This window comes from Bos javanicus, chromosome 5, assembly GCF_032452875.1.
Source record: "Bos javanicus breed banteng chromosome 5, ARS-OSU_banteng_1.0, whole genome shotgun sequence".
Lineage (NCBI taxonomy): Eukaryota > Metazoa > Chordata > Mammalia > Artiodactyla > Bovidae > Bos > Bos javanicus.
The window spans coordinates 75,944,278-75,968,373 of record NC_083872.1 but is presented as its reverse complement, the minus strand read 5'-3'; the positions used below and the strand labels follow the sequence as shown (position 1 = coordinate 75,968,373).

General features: G+C 49.6%; 1 protein-coding gene across 4 annotated transcripts; it reads right to left on the bottom strand.

Annotated features, from left to right (window-relative positions):
- Positions 1–571: 571 nt before the first annotated feature.
- On the bottom strand, positions 572–24,096 carry CSF2RB (colony stimulating factor 2 receptor subunit beta). Of its 4 annotated transcripts, XM_061417369.1 has the most exons (15): positions 23,992–24,033; positions 18,302–18,431; positions 15,761–16,012; positions 14,724–14,847; positions 12,000–12,190; positions 11,208–11,359; positions 10,957–11,125; positions 10,284–10,419; positions 9,969–10,123; positions 8,246–8,385; positions 7,129–7,291; positions 5,794–5,884; positions 5,530–5,587; positions 4,597–4,703; positions 572–3,980 (listed from the first exon to the last, which is right to left on the bottom strand). In XM_061417369.1, exons 3-15 carry the CDS (start codon positions 15,834–15,836, stop codon positions 2,870–2,872), a joined length of 2,673 nt encoding a protein of 890 aa, XP_061273353.1. In that variant the 5' UTR covers positions 15,837–16,012; positions 18,302–18,431; positions 23,992–24,033; the 3' UTR covers positions 572–2,869. The 4 variants fall into 4 exon arrangements, with proteins under 4 accessions (XP_061273353.1, XP_061273352.1, XP_061273354.1 ...); XM_061417368.1 differs by lacking the exon at positions 18,302–18,431 and having other exon boundaries at positions 23,992–24,096; XM_061417370.1 differs by lacking the exon at positions 23,992–24,033 and having other exon boundaries at positions 18,302–21,304.

Sequence of the window (24,096 nt, the reverse complement as noted above, 5' to 3'; positions counted from 1 at the left end):
TGCATCTACGGAGCCCATGGGCAGCAACTGAAACCCACGTTCTCTAGAGCTAGTGCTCTGAAACAAGAGAGGCCACCGTAACGAGAAGCCCATGCACTGCAACTAGAGAAAAGGCCAAGCAGCAATGAAGATTCAGAACAGCTAAAAATAAAAATAAATAAACAAAAAATTTTTAAAAATCCACAACAACAAAATAATTCTTATCTATTTTATGAGGAATTCAGTCTCTTTCTTCTGTCTCCACTCTTATTAGAGACTAAACACAAGATGCCCAGTTAGATTTGAATTTTGGATTACAAGGAATCCCTTTTTTCAGCTTAAGTGTGTCCTTTATATTTCTCTCCCCCAGCCCATCTTTCTCCTTCCCTCACTCTCTTCTGGCTTGCCCTGGGAGTACCACTTGCTTCTCATTCTGTTACAACCAGCATCTTAGGTCTGATCAAAACTGCCCCTAGCTCACTGTGGTAGACAGAAGGCCCTTCTGTTGAACTGAGTCCATCCTCCTTAGGGTGACTGTGCTTTCAAATGGCACCCCTGCCCATCCACCTAAACACTTATATACACATTAATGTCTTGTAATAAAAATATTTTATCACAATTTTTTTTCAGTTAACAGTTTTTTTCCAACCATTTTGGAATTCACATCTTGGACTTCTCTCTTAATGCACATAGGTCCACTTCATTCATTCTGCACACAGGATTCCACCTTAGAATGGACTCAAATTTTGTGATTAGTTTTACTATGGGTGAAGATTTCAACTGTTTATCATTTTCTTCGGCTACAAACAATGCCGTAATCAACAGGGATTTTATGGATGAAAGAAACAAGAACATTTGTTCTGCCATTTACTAAAACATATGATAAAGCTAGAACAGTCTAAGCAGTGGGGTCCGTGGAGAAGATCATGTAATAAAAAGGAAAGTCTAGAAACGGACCAAGTGTATACACAGATTTTCTGTATCAGATACACAGATGAAGAATGGGTGATTCCACCAGTGAGTCCAGAACATCTGGGCTACTTGTCTAAGCTGGCTCTCCTTCTTAAATGCATACATTTCAAAAGAATTCCATACATACAATTTTCAAACACAAAAAGAACCAGAAAAAATATAACTTTGGACAAATGCAGTTTTAAAGTGGGGAAGGCCTTTGTCAAATCTGACACCAAAAGTGGAGCCGTGAAGGAATTCACCCATAGATTCATTTAACCACCCAGACAAGTCTACATTGAATACACTCAAAAGAGTGATGAACAGAATTAAAAAGCAAACCACAAACTAGAAAAATAAATTTGCACCATCTGTGAAAGGCCAGCCAGAGCTAAATACTTTGTAAAGGTTACTTAGAAAAAAGTGGACATCTGACACAATGAGATCTTAATGAGTTTAGCTCAGGGGAAGAAAAATACAAATGTCCAAGAAATAGGAAAATATGTGCAAACATGGTAGTTTCCAGATAATGCAAATTGAAATAATTTAATGCCATTTTTTGCATATCAGAAAGGCAAGGATTTAAAAGAACCTAGATCCTCAGTGTAGGCCAATCACAGACCAAAAGCCTCTCGTAGGTGGCTGGTGGGGGTGGGAGTTGTAAGGTCTTTCTGGAGGGAGGGCAGCCAGGAGATCTGGACTATAAGCTCAAGTGTCCAGGCCCTTGGGTTGTTTTCCTTTTTCCCGTGTTGAGCAATTCTTTCTGACTTTTCTACGTGGTTTTTTAACTCCTTTCAAACTTTCCCTGGCCCCACTAGCCTAAGTATAGGAAGGAGATCACTTCAACCAGCAACCTGCACTGCCCACTGCTCAGACGCAGGGACTAGGAGGTCCCCTGAGGCTCCCCAGTCACCTCGAAGGGACTAGCAGTGTTTCCCATGAGTTCAGGACAGTGCTTCCCATGCCAAGTCCATGGGAAGTAACAATTTTGGGAGTGACAGTTGAGGCTGGTGCTTTGCTAGCACACTTGGGGCTGACAGATGCTTGCTGTGTCCAGGGCTACTCTTCCAAGTCTGAAACCCCCAAGCCTCCACACTGTGCCTCCAGCCTCCTGCCTCCAGGCTGGAATCTTGTGCACATTCATGCCTGCCAGGGACAGACAGAAATCCTCCACAAAACCAGACATGTCAGCATCAGAAAAGGCTCTGATGGAGACAGGATGAACTTCAGAATGGGCTTAGCCTGGACCTCAAACTAATTCTAGTGATAAATCAGTGGAAAGAGAAAGAAGACAATAGCAAAAGCAGGGACACTCGGTAAAAAGGAAAAGGAGACAAATGAAATGAATGTGTGTATATATGCTGCTGCTGCTGCTGCTAAGTCGATTCAGTCGTATCCGACTCTGTGCGACCCCATAGACGGCAGCCCACCAGGCTCCTCCATCCCTGGGATTCTCCAGGCAAGAATACTGGAGTGGGTTGCCATTCCCTTCTCCAATGCATGCATGCATGCTAAGTCGCTTCAGTCGTGTCTGATTCTGTACGACCCTATGGACAGCTGTCCACCAGGCTCCTCTGTCCACAGGATTCTCTAGGCAAGAGTACTGGAGTGGGTTGCCATTTCCTTCTCTGGTGTATATATATATAAAGCTCCAATAATTCAGAACCTAAAATAAGTTAATTTCAAAGAACAGTGTGTGTGTGTGTGTGTGTGGCAGAGAGGAAGGGAGGGAGGGAGAGAAGCTTGACCTTGCTGAAGGCCAAGGAAGGAGGTAGATGGTTAACTTATTTTTCTGGTCTCCATCTGTTACAACATGGAAGCTTCTCCATGGCTTTGCAGAAAGGACCAGGGAAGGGAGCAGGGGCGGCAGGAGGGTCAGGCAGGGCAGGAGGAAAGGCAGGCCTTTCCTCTGTTCCCTTCCCTCAAGGTCTACAGAGACTCAGCACACCTGCCCAGGCCTGTTAATGTCCCAAGGGGGCAGTGACAAGTAGTCCTGCTGTTTCAGGGCTTTGAAGAGCTGAATGGCAGGCACCTGGGGAAAGGCCTGAGCCGGAGGCTTCTTAGCCTGGACCACCTGGTTGAGGTCCCTGATCTCAGGACAGGGTCCTGGGGAAGTGGGCTTACTCTGGGGGGAGAGAGGGCCAGGAAGGAAGCAGTAGTCACCCACCTGCTGCAGGACAAGGAGACCCTCAGGGGTAGGGGAGGTGGGGGACACATCTGCCCGGTGCGGGCCTGGGCTCAGGACAGGGCTGCTGACTCTGGGAGGGGCAGGGCTGGCTAGAGGGGACTGGGGAAACTGGCCTGTGGCTGGAGGGAGCTCCACATAGCCCTCGAACTCTGGTTTCTGGTGGGCTGAGGCTACAGGGAGCCCATCAGCCAGTCCAGGATGGAAAGTGGGGTTCTGGTCTGAGGGGAGGTTTGGAGGGGCAGCCTGGGAGGGAGATGGGGCCCCGATGGGTGGGGTGAATATCAGATCTGGGGTGGTGACATAACCAGAGGCTACGGTGCCATCCTCAGGCAAGCCAGTGGGCAGAACTGTGGGGGCCCTGTCCTTCTGATCTTGACCAACCCCCATCAGCCCAGGCTCTGGAGGGGCAGGGTCCACCCCTGACTCCAGGGAAGGGCTCGTCTGGGCCCCTGGGCTGGACTTTGTGTCCCCATCCCCGGCCTTGCCCTGCCTCTTCACCTGGGCCAGCGGGACCAGCTGCACCTGCCCCCCTGCGGGCAGACACAGGTACTCCAGGGACCCCGGGGACTGTGGCTTCCTGCTCACCCCCGTCTGTGGGGGCACCTGCTGGCCCATGAGGTCAGGCAGGGAGCAGCTGTGGGGCGGCCCCAGATAGGGACCGTTGAAGTCAAAGCCGGAAGCCTGGCTCTCAGGCCTGCTTGAGGGGGCAGCCAGCCCTGTCGGGGGGCTGGGGGGCTGCTCCGTGGGGAGATCCGAGGCAGTCAGAGTCATGTCCGGCTCTGATGATGAGTCACAGGCATCTTTAGGGTCCTCTGTGGTGAGAGGTGACACCTCGCTGTGCCTGCAGTCTACAGGGAACACCCTGTGGGGAGAACAGGAGCAGAGATGCTGGGACCTCCTTGGACAGACGTCTCAGCTCATGCACAGGGGCAGAGTGGGTAGTGGAACGAGAGGCCTGGCCACACCCACAGAAAACTCAGAGCAGGGCAGTGTTGGGGAGCAGGCCCAGAGCAGGAAACCAGATGCTGCTCAGCCTCCCCATGGGTCTGGCCCTCCAGCTTCTGTGCTCTCATTCAAGGTCAGGGACCCCTCCCACCCTCCACTCTTTGCTATCACCCAGCTTCAGGGCCCAGGTGTCCAGCCTGGGCTCAGTCATTTCTCACATGAGGGTTAGTGGCAAGCTAGTGGCTCAGATGCTGAGGCCATGAAGGTTCACAGACCCTCCGCCACCCAGTGGGGCCAGGGCAGTGTGGGGTCTCCCTGGGCAGCAGGGTGAAGGGAGGTCATCTGCTCCAGTCTCCTGCCTCCGGTCAAGTCTGAGTTCTGACCCTCGCTAGGGATGCCTCTTGCTTTAGCACCACCAGTCTCTATGGATTTCTTCAAACTGAGGCCTAGACCCAAGCCACCTCCTCCAAACCTCTGGTGTGCAGGAGGGGGCCACCCTCCCACCGCCCAGGGATCCCCTGCCCAACACTCACCCCTCCAGGAGCTGAGGGCAACTGCTGCCCCACGGCCCCTTGTGTGGGTGGCTCCCACTGCCCAGGGTGGCCATGCTGTCTGGCATCCGGAGTCCGGCGCTCCCATTCTGGGAAGAGAAAGGGCATTTGTATCTTTGGGAGTCAGGGCCCTCCAGAAGGTGCAGATGGAGGAAAGGCCTTGAGGGTGGTAGGGATTCAGGAGCCCCCAGAAGAGGCAGATACTCAGAACCAGCAGGACAGCCTCCTGACAGCAGGGAGATGAGGCCAGAGAGGGGCTGGGACCTTGCTGGGGTCCCGGGTCTCCTGAGGACACTATCTGGACTGTCCCTGCTCCCTGCTCACCCCAGCCCCCTCTGCACCCGCCCTGAGACCCTCCCAAGGCAGCTCTGGCCCTGTGTAGTTGACCAAAGGGCTCCTGTTCTCCAGGGTCCTCTCAGCCTCCCGCGATGTGCCCCAGACTCACCGTCCTCCCCACTCAATTACCTTCTGAAAGGAGCCTCATCTCCACCCCCCACATGCCTTCTGCCTGCCATGGCCTCTCCCACCTGCCACCACCCTGCACCCATTAGCACTCAGCTCTGCCGTTCTGTCCTTGGAAAACCACTCTGCCTCCCACCATCCACCTGCCCTCGATGTGACTACACCTCTCCTGGAGCCTCTCAGGGACCAGCCCCCCTATGCCAACCCTCCCTCCTATCCCAGGTGAGTCCCCGCTGGCAGGGCACCCTGAGCATTGGAGGATACCAAGGGGTCTCAGCGCTGGGCTTGCAGGGCTGGCCTGGCTCTTAGAGCTTCCCAGTCCCTTCTCTAGCCACCTGCACCCCCAGCCCTACTCAAAGCCCACAGGATGGGGAGCAGGACACAGGCATGGGGACATGAGCGCAGGAGCACACGAGCCCCAGCACCTCTGCTGCCCTCACAGCCAGCTCCTACCTGGAACAGGTGGCTCTTGCTGGGGTTAGGGATTTTCTCCTCCCATTTCCGGTTCAGCCTGGAAAGACAACAAAGAGGTGACTGCTGCCCAAGACCTCAGGGCAGCTGCCTGTGCTTATGTACGGAGGTAAAACTGAAGCCCAGGGACAGCTCAGATTTGTCCAAGACCCCATTGGGAGCGGGTGACAGAGCTGTGACAGATAGTGACCCTGGCATCCTCTGGGGCCCTGGATAACACTCTCCCCCTTCTTGGAGTCCCCTTACCTGTACCCGTAGACGCCACAGAAGTGCAGGACTGGAAGCAGGATTAAGGTGCTGATGACGAGGATGAGGGCTAGGACCCACATGGGCAGCACTTCAGGAAGCCAAGAAGGAAAAAGGATCATTAGCATCCAGGGAGGGAAAGAGCTGGAGACTCAGAAGACAGGGTGCCGCTGCTTCCTTGGGGTGCAGAGGAGGAGAGGGGGCCAGAAACTGACTAAAAAGAAGGGGGCCTTTGTCTGAGCCACCCACAATGTTGACTTGGTGGGAGGACACAGAGGGTTAGATCCTGGCCAGTAGCAGGAGTTGCTATGGGAGGGCAGCAACTGTAGCCAAAGGCAATCACAGGGGACTTCCCGAGGGAGGTCATCAAGAACAGGGACAACAGGAGAGGCAGAGATGGAGAAAGGGGTGATGGTGGAGGAACCAGAAGATGCAAAGGCCCATCAAAGACTCTCTCAACTGTCCACTGGGGCTTAAGCCCCTTACTGGCTGGGCCCCTCCAGAACTCCCCTGATCTCTTTCCCTTAGGTCCTGTGGCCCAGTTCTCTTTTCTGCTTGGTTGGGGTCCTCTCTCTGGGGCTCTTTCCCTGACAGTTGGCTGGGACTGGGGACCTTGTTGCAAACACTTCGTCCTCTTTCTGCAGCCACCTCCTGGACCTTGTCCTATACTTGTCTCCTGGTGGCCACCATGGAGATAGTGGTAGATAAACGAAATTAGCAAAAGTAGAAGATTGAGAAATCAGACCAAAGCTTTCCAATCTCAGGCCCCAGTCTGTAGTTCCTCAGGCAAAGTGGTCCCTGGGTAGTAGCTTCCACAAAGGCTAGTGAAAGCATGCTTGTGTGTGTGTGTGTGTGTGTGTGTGTGTATGCTCAGTCATGTCTGACTGTGTGTGAACCCATTGACTATAGCCTGTCAGGCTCCTCTGTCCATGGAATTTCCTAGGCAAGAATACCGGAGCAAATTATTTCTATTCCAGGAGATCTTCCTGACCTAGGGATCAAACCCGTATCTCGTGTCTCCTGCATTGGCAGGCGAGGCGAATTCTTTACCGTTGCTCCACCTGGGAAGCCAATAGAAGCCTGGGCCATATTAATAGAAGGCTAAGGTTCAGTCGCAGGGAGACCTGTTGGTGAGACGTGCTCTCTCCTCTGTCCCCTGGAGACCTTGCCGCAGTCTGTGCTGCACACCAGGAGCTATAATTTTCTAATCCCTAATGATGTCTGGGAGGGAAGGATGCTATCCTGGGGTGGGGTTACGTCTCTGTGTTCATATCCTCCCTGTCCTCTGCCCAGCAGGGCTGTGCCAGGAGGGGTGAGGGGGCGTGGCAGACCTACCCCAATCGGTGTCCCAGGACCTTGCTTCACTCCACTCGCTCCAGATCCCATTGTAGTTCCCCGGGTCGGGTTTGACTCTCACTCTGGCCTGATACCGGCTGGCGGGCTCCAGAGGTGGCAGCGACATGGTGTGGGCATTCTGGAAGTCCTCTGTCTTGGTGTCCTGCAGGGGCAGGTATGTGAGCAGGAGTCCTGAGGTCTGGGGCACGTGGGCACAGCTACGAAACCCTCCCGCCTCAGCACCCCAGCCTTCCTGCTACCCATCAGTTCCTAGCTTGCAGTCACATCCCCAGATCTGAGCAGCATCAGCCTCACCACAGAGGACCACACTCCAGAGGGACAGGACCAGGGAGCACCTCTTGTACTGAACTCCTGGCACACATGACAACACCAGGGTGCAGAAACCCTGAGGAGCCACCATGCCCCGCCTCACCCTCCCAGCTCGCCTTGGGGCAGCCTGGACCCCAGATATGATCTCCCCTGGAGTGCGGTGCAGGGTGACCGAAACCTGGACCACCAAACAGATGTTCAGGAGCGCAAGGACCACTCCCAGCTCCACCACTAACCCTCTCCCTCCTGGCTTCAGTTTCCCCATTTCCAGCTGAAAATTCTGGGGCTGGCTCTGAGGTTTCTGATCTGCCCTCTGTGGAGCCCCAGGTTCTGTCCACAGGCCCCGAGGGCTGCCTGAGGCCCAGGGCCAGATTCTGAGCCCTGGGCTGAGGCCCTGCTGGCCTCCCCAGGAGCTGCTCTGCTCTTAGCAGCTGCACATTTGCATTCTGGATAAGATTCTTATGAAGAAGTGTCACCTTATTATGACTTTTGAAAACCCGTCCTCCAGCTGCCTCTCAGCCCTCCCCCTCCTGATGTCCATGCCCCCTTTGCAACTCAGGGTCATGTGTACATTTTGGCCAAGTTCACATCATCTCTCTGAGTCTCAGTTCCTTCGCCAAAGGAAGAGACAATGAGACTGCTCATTGGAGTGGCCACCAAGTCCCAGTGGCTCTCTGTGGCTGGTCACATGCTGGGAGCCAGGCATCTGGGCAGGTGGCATTTTCCCAAGTGTTGTCTCGCTGCCCTTTCCTCCCCTCCAGGCCCCTCCCTGGGCACAGTCTCTCACCTCCCATGAGGCTCCTTCTTTCTTGTACTGGACCTGGAAGATGCAAGCTATGTGTGAGTAGCTCATTTTTTCTTCTCTCCAGTGCAGGATGTAGCCATCTCTGCCCTTGGTCACGTTGAGGGTTGGGGGAGCCATCTGGACTGGAGGGAGGAAAACTTTTAAGGCATATTGTTTCTAATATTCCTCCAGTGGAACATTTCTTGTGTTCCATGCTCATCACAGATGCTCTCTCCATTAACCCAGAACCCCAGGTCCCACCCATCTTTGCACCCCCATTCACCATGTCATCTATTTTGACCTGAAATGCCCTTCTCTTGGGAGATGTTAATATACTCTTGTTTTGTAGTGCGGTGACCAAAAGTATGGGTTACCCCTAGTATTTAAATAGAAATAAATGTTCTATTAATTTATTCTAATCTAGAATATTGACAGTGTTCTAAGCATTATTATACATGCTAAATTTATATGAATAATTTCACTCAATTATAACAACAACTGTATGTAGTAAGTACTCTGAATCTGTCCACTTTTCAGACAAACAATTGACCCCCAGAGTGATTAGGTAACTTTCCAAGGACAGGCAGCTATCAAGTGGTAGAGACAAAGATTGCAGTCTGGAAGATCCCAAACAATAAGTAGTGGATTTAAACCCAGGTAACTAAGACAAATCGGCTGCTGTCCCTGACACATACTAGAGATTGGGAAGAAGAACTTGATCATCGAGAAGCAATGCAGGAGTTTCCTCTGCATGAGGTCCTCACTATATAACAGGAACCGGGGAACTTAACCTGCAAGGCCCCCTAGTATGACACCCCACTCCAGTACTCTTGCCTGGAAAATCCCATGGACAGAGGAGCCTGGAAGGCTGCAGTCCATGGGGTCGCTGAGGGTCGAACATGACTGAGTGACTTCACTTTCACTTTTCACTTTCATGCATTGGAGAAGGAAATGGCAACCCACTCCAGTGTTCTTGCCTGGAGAATCCCAGGGATGGGGGAGGCTGGTGGGCTGCCGCCTATGGGGTCTCACAGAGTCGGACACGACTGAAGTGACTTAGCAGCAGCAGTACCCAACATAAGAAGTAAATCACAGGTGAATTATTATTAACTCTGAAAATATCAGTCTGGGGAGGACTTTGGAAACTTGAAAAAGAAAAATCCAATCTGGGAAAGGAAGGGAAAAATCAGTAGGAAGACCAGGAGGTCGTGGGCAGAAGTAGGAACTTTCAAGCAACTGAGAAGTTGGAGGGGAAAATAAAGTGAAAGTGTTAGTCGCTCAGTCGTGTCTGACTCTTTGTGACCCCATGGACTATAGCCCGCCAGGCTTCTTTGTCCATGGAATTCTCCTGGCAAGAATACTGGAGTTAGTAGCCATTCCCTTCTCCAGGGGATCTTCCCAACACAGGGATTGAACTGGGGTTTCCTGCCTTGCAGGCAGATTCTTTACCATCTAAGCCACCAGGAAAGATAGAGCTAAAAGACTGAGATAAAAGGTTTTTTAATACTGATATTCTTGAGGAATATCAATTGCATCTTCCTTCATGTTATTTGTCATTGTTGCATTATTGCTTCTTGAGAACTTCCAGGATAGACTGGAATCATTTTTGTTCCATGTGGCTTCCTGGGGTATTTCATTGAAACTGACACACATGAAGTCTGGACCGTGAGGAATGAAGCAGTGCTGTTGGGAGATGCTCCACACAGAAGGCTAGGGGCAAACTCACTGTTGTCTGAGCTCTTGATAAGTCTCTCTTCCACCTTTGGTCGAACAGAGACGATGTACTGGCTGTAGTTCCTGGGGTCAGGCACAGGAATCTGGCATCGGTGCTGGATGTAGGGGCTGCCAGTCTCCTTCTGCACGGGAGAGCATTCTTCCTCCCTGAGGATCATGGCAGAGGTCAGGGCAGGGGGAGGCAGGGCCATGTGAGGGGTGAGACCTCAGGAGGAGCTGTGGCTTCTGCTGGGCTCCAGGGGCAGGAGGAGGCCTGGAGAGGGTGAGGCTTAGAGGAGGGGAGGGGACAGAGGCAGGGGACACTCACCGTGCACTGGGGCCGGTCTTGTAGAAGAGGGTGAAGGAGACGGAGTGGGTTACCTCGGACCTCACTTCCCAGGTGCAGGTAAGCAGGGCGGCCCCGTCAAAGAAGCACTGGAGGTTCTGAGGCTGGGCCTCATCCCCTGCGAGGGAGAACAAACCCTCCTTCAGTCCTCCTTCGTTCATTCCCTAGCCTTCAGTGGGCTCACCATGAGACTCGTCACAGAGAGATTGTGGGGCCAAGAACATCAAGGGTTAAACTCAGCCTGACCTGCCAGCCATGTGACCTCAGGTCAGAGGGTGAATTCTGTGAAACTTCACACCCCCTGTGCAAAATGGGGAGGACATCACAGCCTCGGGGTTCGGGGATTTATTAAATAACACCGTCATGTTGGCGTGTCCACATGTCATGCAGCCCTCACGAAAACACAGCTGCCCATATACCATTGTGATTAAATTGTAATTGTTCCTCCACATAACGTGGACAGCAAACTGGGGCCTGGGGATGAGTCAGATGCAGCCGCTGCCTCTGCAGAGTCACAGTAGGGACGGGGTGGGCCCAAGGAAGCCACTCTGAACACAGAGCACCCGAGGATCCTGTTGTGTGTACACTGGACTCCTGTCCTGGAGATGTAATGAGCTCCCCTCTCCACAAGGGAGCATTGTCCCAACTCTGTCACCTGGCTGGGAGTTCCAGGAAACCTCATGGCTCCACTGGCTGGGTCGTCCTGAGAGCCCCGAGCCTGGGGCCAGCCTGGTGCGCACTCGGGCCACGTAGGTGCTGCTGGGCTGAAGGTCCTTTAGCTCCAAGATGGCCTGGGGGGACTTGGAGTGGATGGTGAGGGCATCCTGGAGGGGAGAGGGGCTGTTGGAGCAGGGCCGGCTGGGCCGGATCCTTGTGGGTTTGGGGCACAGTTGGTGGGGTCCCTACCTCCCAGGAGTCCTGAAGCCGCTTGTAGACCACCTCAAACTCCAGGCTGGACAGCCAGTGGCTCTGGAAACCCTCATGGGCTATGCTCCAGAACAGCAGGAGACTCTCCCTGGTAGCAGTGATGTTGAGGTCCTTGGGTGTGGGGGGCTGCACTGGAGGGACAGGAAGGAAAGGGTCCCTAAGGAGCTGGACGACTGTGCGGGAGGTTAAGGTCCTCTGTGGCCCATGTGTGGATAGGCCTGGGTCCCAGGCCAGGCACTGCTCCCCTGGCTGAGTGACTTTGGACAGACCCCTCTTCTCCATGGACCTCAGACTGCCTTCTGCTAAATCGTGGGGATTGAGTGTGAACATGAATGAAGCTGTGCAGATTCCTAGGTTTCAGAACATAAGCTCCATGAAAGGTGCTCAAATTAAACTCCAAAGGGAGCTAGCTTCCTTCTGCCCCATGCCCACGAGGTGGCCTGTGGGGCCTCCTTCCCAGCAGAGGGCACTGTGACTCCTGTTACTCCCTCTTCAGTCCACACTTTATTAGTTCCTCTGCCCAGGGTCATCCTGCACCTCTCAGTACCCAGCAGACGTGTATCCTTCTCTGGAAACTTCTTGGGTCCTCTCCCCAAGGCAGAATCCCTTGCTCCTTTTCCTGGCCCACCACACCCTTTGTATGGTCCTTACAACCCTGGAGGATTAGATGTTTCCACATCTGCCTCCCCAAGTAGGCCAGGAGCTTGTGGACACTCCAGGGTTCCCTGTCCTCACAGGGGACTATGCTTGGCCAGGGACCCCAGGCCTTACCATGCTGACTCAGATTAACGGTGAGCTCAGTGACCAGAGGCTGGTCCGGTCGGAATGAGAAGTAGTCAAAGTCGGCAAGGACAAAGTTTCGGTAAGGAATAACACATTTTCTGGGTACGCAGCCAGGACAAGGGCTGTTTAACCAGGGCTTGTCGTCACTAAGACTGCAGGACACTTGCTGTGGATGGTCCCTGCCAGGAGAGGACAAGGTTAGCCCAGAGAGAAGAATCACTCACTCACAAATATTAACAGGTGGTTCCTACATGTAAGGCTTTGTTTAGTACCAGGGAGCCTGGCAGGAAACAAAATACATGCAAATCCCTGTCTACAGTGCAGACATCCTAATAGAGGCAGACATACACAAAACAGTGAAGGAATGATGTCACATGTCAAATGGAGAAAAGTGTACATAGACAAGTCAGGAAGGAAAGAGGTGTGAGCAGGCCAGAAGGGCTGGCCTGGGGATACAATTTGAAATAAAGGAGGCAGGGAAGACCTCTTGGAGAAGGTGACATCTGAGCAGAAACTTGGAGATCAGGGAGGGAGCCATGCCAAATCTGGGGAAAGAGGATTTCAAGGAAAGGGAACAGCAAGTGCAAAGGTCCTGGGGTCGGCATAGGTTTGGGATGTTGTGTGACTAGGCAATTAACAGTGTGTGTAGAGTAGATATGTGAGCGTGGGAGGTCCAGGAGCCTAGCACAGTGAGGTTACAGAAGGTCAGTGCTTAAAAGGAATGTAAAGAATTTTGATTTCACTGAAAGTGAGGAAAATTGAGAGTTATGAGCAAAGGAGTGATGTTTTGACACACACTTTGAAAGGATTCCTGTGGCTGCTGAGCTGTGGATAGATTGAGTTGGGGGGGGGGGCGGCAATACTGGAAGCAGAGGGACAAGTTAGGAGGATTCTGGACTATCTCAGTGATAAGAAGTGGTTTGGATCAGGGTCTTAGCCAGATTCACTTTCTATTTGAAGATGAAGTCGATCACATTTGCTGATGGATTGGATGCTGTGGTGAAGAAGGAAAGGAGGGAAAGGAGACTGAAAAGCAAAAAATAAAAGACTGTCCCCATTTGTCTGGCGTGAGCCCCTGGAAGCTCCCCTTTGGTGAACTGATATGGGAATCTAGCACAGGGGCTGTCTTTGGGAGGCAGAGCAGGAACTTGTTTAGGACACTTGAAGTTAAAGACTATAAGGGACAATGTGGAGAGGCAAGTGAACCTATGGTTCTGGAACTTGGGGAAAGGTCCAGGCTGGAGAGAGCATGTCTGGGTCAGAGCCATAGTTTGGGGCTGGATCTCTGCCGCCGGATCCAGATGCAAGAGAATGGAGGTCCAAGAGCCCTGGGACATCATCCCCTTCAGAGAAGGGAACAGACTAGGAGACAGAAAAGGGCGGGCCAGGGGAACACTGGAAAGGGCCCAGGTGCTGGCCAGGGTCAGGGAGGGAGGTACCACAGTGGGACCTCGTGTTTAGGCCCAGCCAGTCCTTGTCAGGTGCTGCCTGTGGGTGTGTGGGGAGAAGGCCAGGACTAACCATTGATTTACACCAAGTGGGCATCACTGACTCCAGTGGGAGCAGTTTAAATGGCCAGCTGGGGGCAGCAGAGTCCTGGGAGAGTGGGCTCTGGAGGAATTACCTGAGAGGCACTGGAAACAGGGCTCCAGACCACTCCTTAGAGGAAGTTCCCTCAGAGGGAAGCCAAGAATGGACAGCCGGGCTAGGAGACTGGACTCGAAGGCCCTGAGCTGCAGTCTGGTTGGCATCTGTAAGTGGATCCCTGGACAGTGTCCCTCAACAGCATGGGGAAGTGGAGATTGGGATGGCAGTGATGTCCTTGAGCAGCAAGACCAGGTGGGACCCCGGCTCTGGCCTCAGACAGGCCTGGGACAGGCAATCACTGCAGGGAGTATCCAGGGAGGTGGCAGGCCATGGTCGGGGGAGATGTTGGGAAGCTTCTCTTCTGGGGGTGTCTGCTGTCCCAGTGCAGGAGGAGGCAGGCCACAGCTGAGGTTGGGGGTGGGGACAGTGGACAAGGAGGACAGAGGCTCTGGGGAGAGCAGGGGAGAGAGTGCAGGGGCGATGATGCTGTGGAGCGAAAACCCTTCTTCCTAGGGGAGGTCGTCAGGGGTCTCCCCAGACCCTGTGATGCCTGCTGTTTAACTACTTCCATTATGGTGAGTTAGACTATCACCGGATCCCAGAATGGTGGGAGTACCTTCCCAAATGGGCTATGCCCTGGAAACTAGGTGAGGCGAGAGGAGAAGCCCCAACTCTGGAGGGAGCAGGGCCTGGGGAAGACATGGAGCTTAGCCTTGCAGGCTGGCCACAGGACACTTGTCCTGCTAAGGCCTTGACCCCACTGTGGCCAGGGGGAGGGACCTCACCTCTGCAGCCTCAGTTTCTCCATCTGTGAATTGGGTATCATGTCCCTGTCCTGCCCACCTCATAAGGAGGATGAACCAAAATTGACTTCTGCCGATTGATTTTGTTCAATTGTGACAAAATAGGAGATTATTACCATCATCAACAATATTAACATCGGAGGTTCTTCTCCCAAACTGGACATCAGACACAAGCCCCTGGGCCCGGCAGGCCGCCTGGTGGGTCAGGAGCTCCTGGGCAGGAGTTTCCCGCCCCCACCTTCTGTCCAGCCCCAAACCCCTGGCACTGCCCACACAGCAGCGCCCCTCGCTGCCCTCCAACCCTGGGCCCTTCCTCACTCACTCCTTGGGCCTGCGGTAGAGGGTCACGTTGACCAGTCGCTGGGCATCCTGGGTGTCCGCCCACCTGCAGATGATGCGGCTGGTGTAGTCATTATGGCAGCGCAGGGTCTGCATCGGGACAGTCTCTGCCAGGGAGGGAAGCAGAGAGAGGGTCACACCTTTCCCCTCAGACGTCCCTTGTCACCACCCCTTGCAGCCCCTCCTGGGTGCACAGCACTGCAAAGAAGTCTCCCAGAGTCCTGTAGAGGCTCCTAGAGCCCAGGCAAAGGTCCCCAGAGGCCTTGGCGGGGGTAGGGGCGGCTGTCTCTGCAGGTGTGCAGGTGTAAGGGAGCCAGCTGTGGACCCTCTTGTCTGGGGAAAAACACAATATTCTAGTTGATTCAGAGCACGTGTCATGAGCCCCTGCCTTGCTCTGCTCCTGGAGGAGCAGAGTCCCTCCCACTACAGGTGGGCACATGCGTCAGACACAGGCCCTGCCCCTGGGCCCGTGGGCGGGCGCAGCCTGGGAGCAGAGGCACAAACCCACCCCTAAGGGGCCTACTCTGGGGACCTCCCCCACCCTGCTCTCGGATCAGGCCCCGCTAGGCCTGATGCTTGGAAAGTGGGAGCTCTTGGGGAGGGTGGTCAGTGGCCTGAGCCTGGGGTTGGGGGACATCTCAGCAGGGCCTTGAGGCAAGAGGAGAGACACTCCCTCCCCCACGGCTGAGGGTCCCCAGGAGCAAAGGTACAGAGGTGAGAACTGGTCAAGACCCCCAGGTGCTGAGTGTCTGGGGGGAATGCAAGGTCAGACAAAGGACTGGAATGGCCAGCCAGGAGGTTAGAGGTCTGGAATGCCACACCGGGAAATGTGGACAGAGAAGCCTCACAGCCAGAGAGGTCTTTACAGGAGGCCAGAGAAGAATGAGCGGGAGTGCTGGGGGAGGGAAGGGAGGCCTCCAGGGAAAACCAGGAGAGAGAAGAGATGGTCGAGGGGAGGGAAGGCTGGGGGTCTGGGTTCTATGGCCCGGCAGTGAAAAGGAGGGGGGTGATCTGGCTCACCTTCAGCCCCTGTTATGCTGAGTCCCCAGCAGAGCACCAGCAGAGCCAGGGGGAGCAGCCCCTGGGTCAGTGTCATCTCGTGATTCAGCTCTGGAGAACAGGTAGCCCGCTCAAGTGGGTCCACGTCTGGGCAAGGTGTGGGCTCCTCACTGTCCTGGAGTCTTGTGTTCCTCCCCTGCTGGAGGCTGGGCTAGACCCATGTCATCAGCTCTTGGGAATCCTCCTCTCTCCGGGATCCTGCCTCCTCCAGGCCTGTGGAAGGAAGCGTCAGCCCGTGGGACTTGGCCCACGTGGTAGGGCGGACCCAGGAGTGGCCTTGCTGCCTGGCTGCAGCCCCACTGCTGCCTCAGCCTGGCCCTTGGGACCGTCCCTGCTCCTCAACTCAGTGCCCGGGATGTGACTGCGAAGGAGACGCACTCAGTGGCCTCTGCAGATGTGGGTTCCCACTGGGTCACACTGCCCTGGTAATGAGAAAATTCAAGACGGAAGCCTGGTATTGGATTTTTCCCCCCACCAGGTACTGACCCGGGGGAGTCACTGGGTGTTGGGGCGTGCTTCTCCCGTGGGAGTGAGCACGTGCACACACCCTCACCACACACGCACACACACCTGCACACACACACACACAAGCCTGGTGCTCTCCCCACCTTGTTCCATTTACCTCATTCCTCCCACACTACCCCCTGAAATGCCGGTTCCCTTTTTTTTCTGCAGAAGGTTGGGGATTTCCTTATTTCATTTCATCCAGCCCCCGGGAAGTACCAGGAAAGTAGAACAGAGAGGAGCGTGACTCCTTTTCTGTCCGTAAGACTGTCGAAAACTTCACTCAAGCTGCACAGACACATACCAGAAGCTCTGTTGCTGGGAAAAGCATGGCTCTAGGCACAGCCAACTTGACTTTCAACACAGGCCCTGTCCCTCCTGTGCTGGTGGCCTGGGCTGACTTATCAGTGCCCTCTGAACCTCACTCTCTAAATCTGTAAAACGGGCCCAACCCGACGTATCTCACGTGAGATCATGAGGGACAACCAAACTTGATGATCTTTGTGGGGTGGTTAGTCCAAGAAATGCCTGGGAAGGAAGAGTGGGTTTGTCTGGGGCTGGGGAGAGTATTTTAGCTCCTGCAGGGGAGCAGTGCCTTGGCAGGCAAAGGAGAGTCTGCCTGAGCTGGTGCAGCTTGCTCTGCCTACCTGGAACTCAGCTAAAAACTCAGAGTTTCTCTTTGGGTCTTACCACAAATGCAAATTCCTCACATGTAAAGAGGTTAATTCTTCTGAAAGTCAGTTATAAGTTTAACACAACTCTAATCAAAACTTAACAAGATTTTCTTTCTTTTTGGCAGGAATTCACAAGAGAAAAAATACGTGTGAGGACAGTTAATAAGACTTTAAAACTAAGAAGTCTCATAGAAAAATGGGTCTTCCTAGATGGCTCAGCATTTAAAGAATCTGCCTGCAATGCAGGAGACACAGGAGACACCGGTTTGATCCCTGGGTTGGGAAGATCCCCTGGAGGAGGAAATGATAACCCACTCCAGTATTCTTGCCTGAAAAATTCCATGGACAGAGGCACCTGGCAGGAAGTCCATAGGATTGCAAAGAGTCAGACACCACTGAGTAAGCACTAACAGAAAATAAACTTTTGGTTACCGAATGGGAAACGGGGAGGGGTAAATTGGGAGTATGGGGTTAATAGATGCACGCTACCATATATAAAATAGATAAACAAGGACTAACTGTACAGCACAGGGACTATATTCAATAATAAGCTATTATAAATAAACTATGTTTATAATAAACTATAATGGGAAAGAATCAAAAGTAAAACAAATACGGATATATATATGTATAACCAAATCACTTTGCTTTACACCTGAAACCTACTAAATATTGTAAATCAACTATAGTTCAATAAAATAATGAGTTTCCACTCAATAGCAAAATTTATTATAAAGATCTGATAAGTAAAGTAATGGATTTTCACACATGCACACACGTGCGCGCACACACACAGCAAATCAGTGGACATACTGATTAGATGAACTGTATTTCTCTAGAGAATGTACGACGTGATGAAGAGGAACCACAAATCAGTATTAAGTGATGGAATAATAAAAAGTGTTGAAACAATTGAATAACAACATAAAACATATCAGCCTAAATCCCTACCTTACACCATTCCCCATGTATCAAATCAATGAAAAATGTAAATATAGGCAGTTAAATCCTATGAAACTTGCAAACTGTACAAGTGAATATCTTTGAACTATTTAAGTTTCAAAGCACTAGAAGAAATCAAAGACAAAGGCTGAGAAATAAAAGTGCATAAAAGTGAACACTTCAGTATTTTATAAAAATAACTGAACCACAAAGCAAAGGACAAAGTGAAAAATAAATGTTTGTGCCAGAAGTATGGAGAACAAGTGACTACTTTTATGCTATAAATAGTTCAAACAAATTAATGGCATCCAAGGACACAGGCATAAAAGACACCTACATGCAGAGAATTCGTATTAGTGGCTAACAATTACAAAACACTTACCATCATCTGGCCACTGTTCAAAAGGCTTTACAGATATTAATACATCAATGTGTAGGTTAAAATCTCCACTTTGTAGATGAGGAAACTGGTATAGGTCCATGATGATACAGCAGAAAGGAAAAGGCTGAGACTGTAGCACAGGAGATTGGCTTTAGAATTTGTGTTCTTAACCAGTTATAATAGTGAGTAGCATAGTGTTATATTTCCCAATTATTGGTATCGTACATCTCTATTCTGACATATACTGACCCAACAGACACTTCTACAGATATGCACAAATGTCTGTGCAAAGACAAAACAAAACGTTGAAACATCTTAAGTAGCATGCTCAGGGAGATTTGAGAAATCATGGCCATTTAAGAACAGATTGCTATGCAAAGAACAAATAAAACAGAGTTCTTAGCATTTGAAGGTAATTGAAATTTTACTGAAGTTTTATTGAAGAAATCCATAAAACAAACAAACACACACCATGACTCAATAATGGGCCAAATCAGAATTAACACTATAAACTGTCATGTTACAAAGGTAGATATTGAAGACAGCATATAGGCTAGGAAATGAAAAGTCTTAGAGAAAAATTGAGGCCTAGGAAAGAAATTCAAGAGTTCCAACCTCTAGAAGCAGAAGACAGAGAACTGAGGGCAGGTACGGCAGATGGTGGCGCTTGCCTAGCTGTCCCCTTTCCCCTTGGTAACGAAAGGTTAGGTTCTACCTAGGTTTATTGCTGCACAGAATAAAAGATTTTGTTTCTTACACTCTCCTATTGCTAGGTGTGGTCATGTGACTAAATGTTGTCCAAGAAGATGTGAGTAGAATCATTGGGTGTGTCTTTCAAAAAAAGTTGCTTAAAGGAAGTGGCTCAGGTAGGAGGAATCTATTTTTGCCCTCCTGCTTTTTTTCCTTTCTCCAGTTTGCAGTGATGGCTGGAGTTCCAGCAGTCATTTTGAATTATAAGGTTCTGTTGAGTGTAGGAGTCATAAGCAACAGAAAAAGAGGAACCTCGATCCCTCTTCTCACTGTGAACCAACCATACAGTCTGAGACTGCCTACCTCTGGACATTTTTCATGTGAGGGAAAAAATAAACTTATATAGTATTATGCTACTGTTATTTGGGGTTTTTCCATGTGCAACCAAAGAGATACAATTGCAAATAGAAGAAAAATTCACAGGGCTTTAAATCAGGCAATAACCTACTAAGTTAAAAGCAAAATTCATTTTTAATAGCACCATACTCAGTCACATGCTAATAAACTTCTGGTCATCAAAGAGTAAAAAGTAATCCTAGAAGCTTCCAGAAGTAAACAAACAAGTTATTTTCAGTGAAAAAAGATTGGGTTTGCAAGGTCCTCTAACAAGTAACACAGGATACTAAATAGATAGTAATGTCTTGAAAATACTGAGAAGAAAATATGTTTGAACCTAGAAATATAAAAAGTCTAGCTTACTTTGAAGTTCAAGGGGGAAAAAACCACAATATTTTGGAAATGTAAGGACGAAAAAAGCTTTCCAGATCTTTTTAAAGAGAGTTACTCTAGCATATATTTCAGAAAAAAAATAAAAATTCCAAGAAAGAGAGATAGCACGTGATACTGGAATCAATTTTGAAAAAAGAAACCAATAGGACTTAATGTTAAGTAAAGAAATATTGTTACTGACTTCCCTGGTGGCTCAGACAGTAAAGCGTCTGCCTACAATGAGCGAGACCCGGGTTCAATCCCTGGATCAGGAAGATCCTCTGGAGAAGGAACTGGCAACCCACTCTAGTACTCTTGCCTGGAAAATCCCGTGGATGGAGGCTACCACTGTAGCCCGTGGTAGGCTACAGTCCATGGAGTCGCAAAGAGTCTGACATGACTGAGCAACTCCACTTTTCAAAGTAAAAACAAATAAATACACAGTAACAACATTGAAGTAAAACTGAGATCATTTTAACACAAGTGTTGGCTGTGAGGTTACAGGGAAAAAGCAGAGATGAACCGAAAGCTTGCTAAGGATCTTGCCTTGTTTTGGAGGAGTGTATATATTCTGAGTAAGCCCAAATGCTGATGGAAAACATAAGTTAAATATAAATATGTGTGTTTAAAATGTAAGGGTTAAAGATCACTATGAGTGAGGATTGAGCATGGAAACCAGAGGATGACAGGAAGGGGGAAAGGAAAAGGAAGAGAGGGAGGAAGAGGAGAGAAAAGCCAAATGCCTTCTCACTCAAAATAAAATAAACGTGCTCACCAAAATTCTCAAACTCCCGCAGAAATTTAATGATAAAAATAGCAATTGGAAAAGGGGAAAAAAGGCACAAATTCACTCCAGACAAAAACAATTTCATAGGACAGCCTGATGAAGACTTTAAAAAGAAGAATGCATCAACTCTCTTTGTGATTAATAGAAATAGATCAACAGACAGATTAAAAGGAGAAAAAGATAAGCTTATCTCAACAGATGCCCTTAAATACTTGATAATACAAAAGCCATTCCTGATGAAACAAAGAAATAAACCTTGGCAAATGAGGAATTGAAAAGAATGTTGGCATTTCTGGGTATGTACTAGAAAACTACAGTAACATTAGAGTCAACAGAAATGTCAGTACCTTCTGCTTTAAAGTAGAAGGCTGCCTGCTGTTGTTATGACCCCTATTTGGGGATCAGTATTCCCCCAAGTAATCTCTAAATTCAAGACAATCCAAAGTAAGACTCCAGAAAGATTTTCAACTGGCTTAACAAACTGATTCTAGATTATAACAAATCCAACATGAGGGACTTGCTCTATTGGTTAGAAAAACGATGAGTATAATAGTAGACAGATGGAACAGAAAATGTTAAGGAAAAGAACGACTTAGGAATTGGAAGTAATAATAGAATTTCAAATCACAGAGAACACATGGTTTGCACACTCTGATATTGAGACAACCAGCTAATCATTTTTTTTAAAGTTAGATGATTACTTATTACCCACACCTCCAAATGCTAAATGGATTAAATATTTAAATGTCAAAGCTAAAAATGATAAAAGCTCTAAAATATTTCTTTAATCTCAGGGATTGAATAAGACACCGAATCCAGAAAGCCTGAAATACAAAATAATGACAGATTTGACTTAAAAGCAATGAATACATTTTTATACAATGCAAGGTATCTTTAAAAACACCAAAGAGAAAATAGAGTGGTAATCTGAAGGACATATTTTCAACATATGTCAATAAATGGTTCATACAAGTAATAAATGAAACACTCCTAAAACGCTCCAAATATATTAATACTCAATACATAAAAGACAACCAACCCATTGAGAAATGTAAAGGAATTTTCCATGCACATTACAAACTGAATCCAAATGTCCTTTCAACACATGGAAGATCCACAACTTCACCTATCACCAGGGAAAGGAAAAATCCAAGAGAGAACCAGATAATTTTCATCCATTACACTGGACACAATTAAAAGATGGACTGTTTCCTTAAAGAGAAACCAGCCTTTTTATGCACTGCCATGGGATGTATGTTAGTTCAGCTACTTTGAGGATGGTTTGACAATATCTATTATTATTTTAAATGTGCAGTCTCTTGCCCAGCAATTCTGCTTCTAGGAATCTGGGCTGTAGGAAGACTTTCTCAGGTGTGGAAAACTGGAGACCACCCAAGTGTCTAGCAACGTGGGATCGGGTAAATCGTGGTGCACCTATGATATGGAGCAGGACCCCCTGGTCCTTGCCTACCCTCCACCCCACCATGTCCTCTGCCTGCCTTTTGTCCGTGGAAAACTTTAGTCAAATAATAAGTTTAATCAGAAAAGTGAGAAATACAGAAACAAAGGAAAAAACAGTCAAAATAGACCAAATAATAATAATGTAATCATTAAGCATAGTCAAGGATCTTTAGTGCTTTCTCAAGGGCTATAGACAATATTCTGAGCCATATCCTATGAGCTGTCTTGTAGATACTAAAACACCAAGATGGAGAAGTTAACTACGTGACCACCAGACTATACCCACAACATAAGCTGCCACGATTCTGAGAATTGGCCTCAAAGAAATGGGAACAAATGGACCCCGGAACTGAAGATTAACTGCACCTAAAACAATGACGATGACACTGGGCAGATCAGCGATGACCAATTTGATGACTGTCAGAGGCGGTTGTGCTGTTTCTGTATGTAGCCCCCATTCCCACCTTCTGTTTATAAAAGCTCTTGCCCCACTGGTTGCCAGTGTGGGGGAGTCAGCCTTTGGACAGACATCTACAACCACAGTTGCCAGCATCTGAAATAAAGCAAACTTTCCTTTCCACCAACCTGGCCTGCTTATTGGCTTTTGAACGGCAAGCAGCCAGACCCCATCCTGCTCTTTCAGTAACACCTAAACTGATAAATGTCGTGTATCTCTCAGGGCTAATTAATGAGTCAAATCTCTACATCTTATTATGGAATGTTGTCCAAAATGTAATACTAAGTGGAAAACTAAGCCATAGGACAACATGTATGTTACAATCACTTTTATGTACTCCCATTTTTTAATTTTTTAGCGAAGCATAGATCCATGGATTCACTTGTTTAATATTAAATACATTCATTAAAGAACTCAAGAAGTATCCTGTGATGTTAGTGGATATAGCACAATATAAGTAAAACTAATGAATGAAAAAAAGGGTGACCCAAAATTAGCAGGACAGATTTTACTTGTTATAAAACCATTAGAAAGCAAGGAAGATGATAAGCAGAGAAAATTAGAATCTGGTTATACAAAAATGGAATAGCAAGGTGTCTAAAGACTAAACACTGCACGTTTGCAACTTGTTGCTGCGGGCTGCCTGGCGAGTCCCCACAGGCTCTTATCTCAGTGGGGACCCGGAGAAACACCGGCCTTCCCATCCACAGGGCAAGTGCACACCTGGACAAAAACACCCGCAGACGCCCACCCCCTAGCCAACTCACATCAGTGGCAGCATTCACAGCTTGGCCCAAACCCAGCTAATCAACAGTGGTCAGGGCAGAGTACAACCATAAAGAAAACGTTCTTGGAGGGGGGAAGACATGTCTCTAAGTAAGTAAGGAACCTGCTCCCTTCTTATCTTCCGACATGAGCTTCTCAACCCACACCAATCTAGGTCTGAGCATAACAAGGTTCCTGGCTTCATCATCTGCCTCCTGTATCTCTGCATCCCCGTGGACATTCACACATGTGTGTGCACGCACACGAATGTGTGTGCATATGCATGCACACACAGACTTTTTCTAAACCAGGATGTCAGGGACTATCGGCACTCCCTTGTTCCAGACATGAGATAGAAGCCCAGGACAGGATATTATCACTGCCACCAACCCTTTAGTGACACCTTAGTGACAAAGTAAAGACAACGGTACACAGCTGTGTGACTCCCAGGCCTGAACTCTCTACCGCCCCAGGCATCTTCCCTGCTGACAGGACAGTCAGATTCACCAGTGAGGACTGGACCCCCAAAGCCCTTCCCCCAACACCCAGACTGGTCTGTCCCTGCTGTCTGTCTCCTTGTCCACTGGCTTCCCAGGAGTCTGGGTTCAGATTTTCCCAAAAGGCCAAGCCCTAACCTCCCAAGTCCCTGGGGCACACTTGCCCACTTGACACCCCCAGGCTCTCCCTGTCCTTCCCATCCCAGACTGCTACACGCCCCTGCTCCCGACCCCACCCTTCACCCTGCGCCGAGCCCACACGTACCTCTTTGTGCCGGGACAGACGGACCTTCTGTGGTGTCTCCTGGAGGCAGTCAGCGAGCCTCTCAGGCTTCCTATTTATGCTGACGTTGTTAGGAAACAGAGAAGC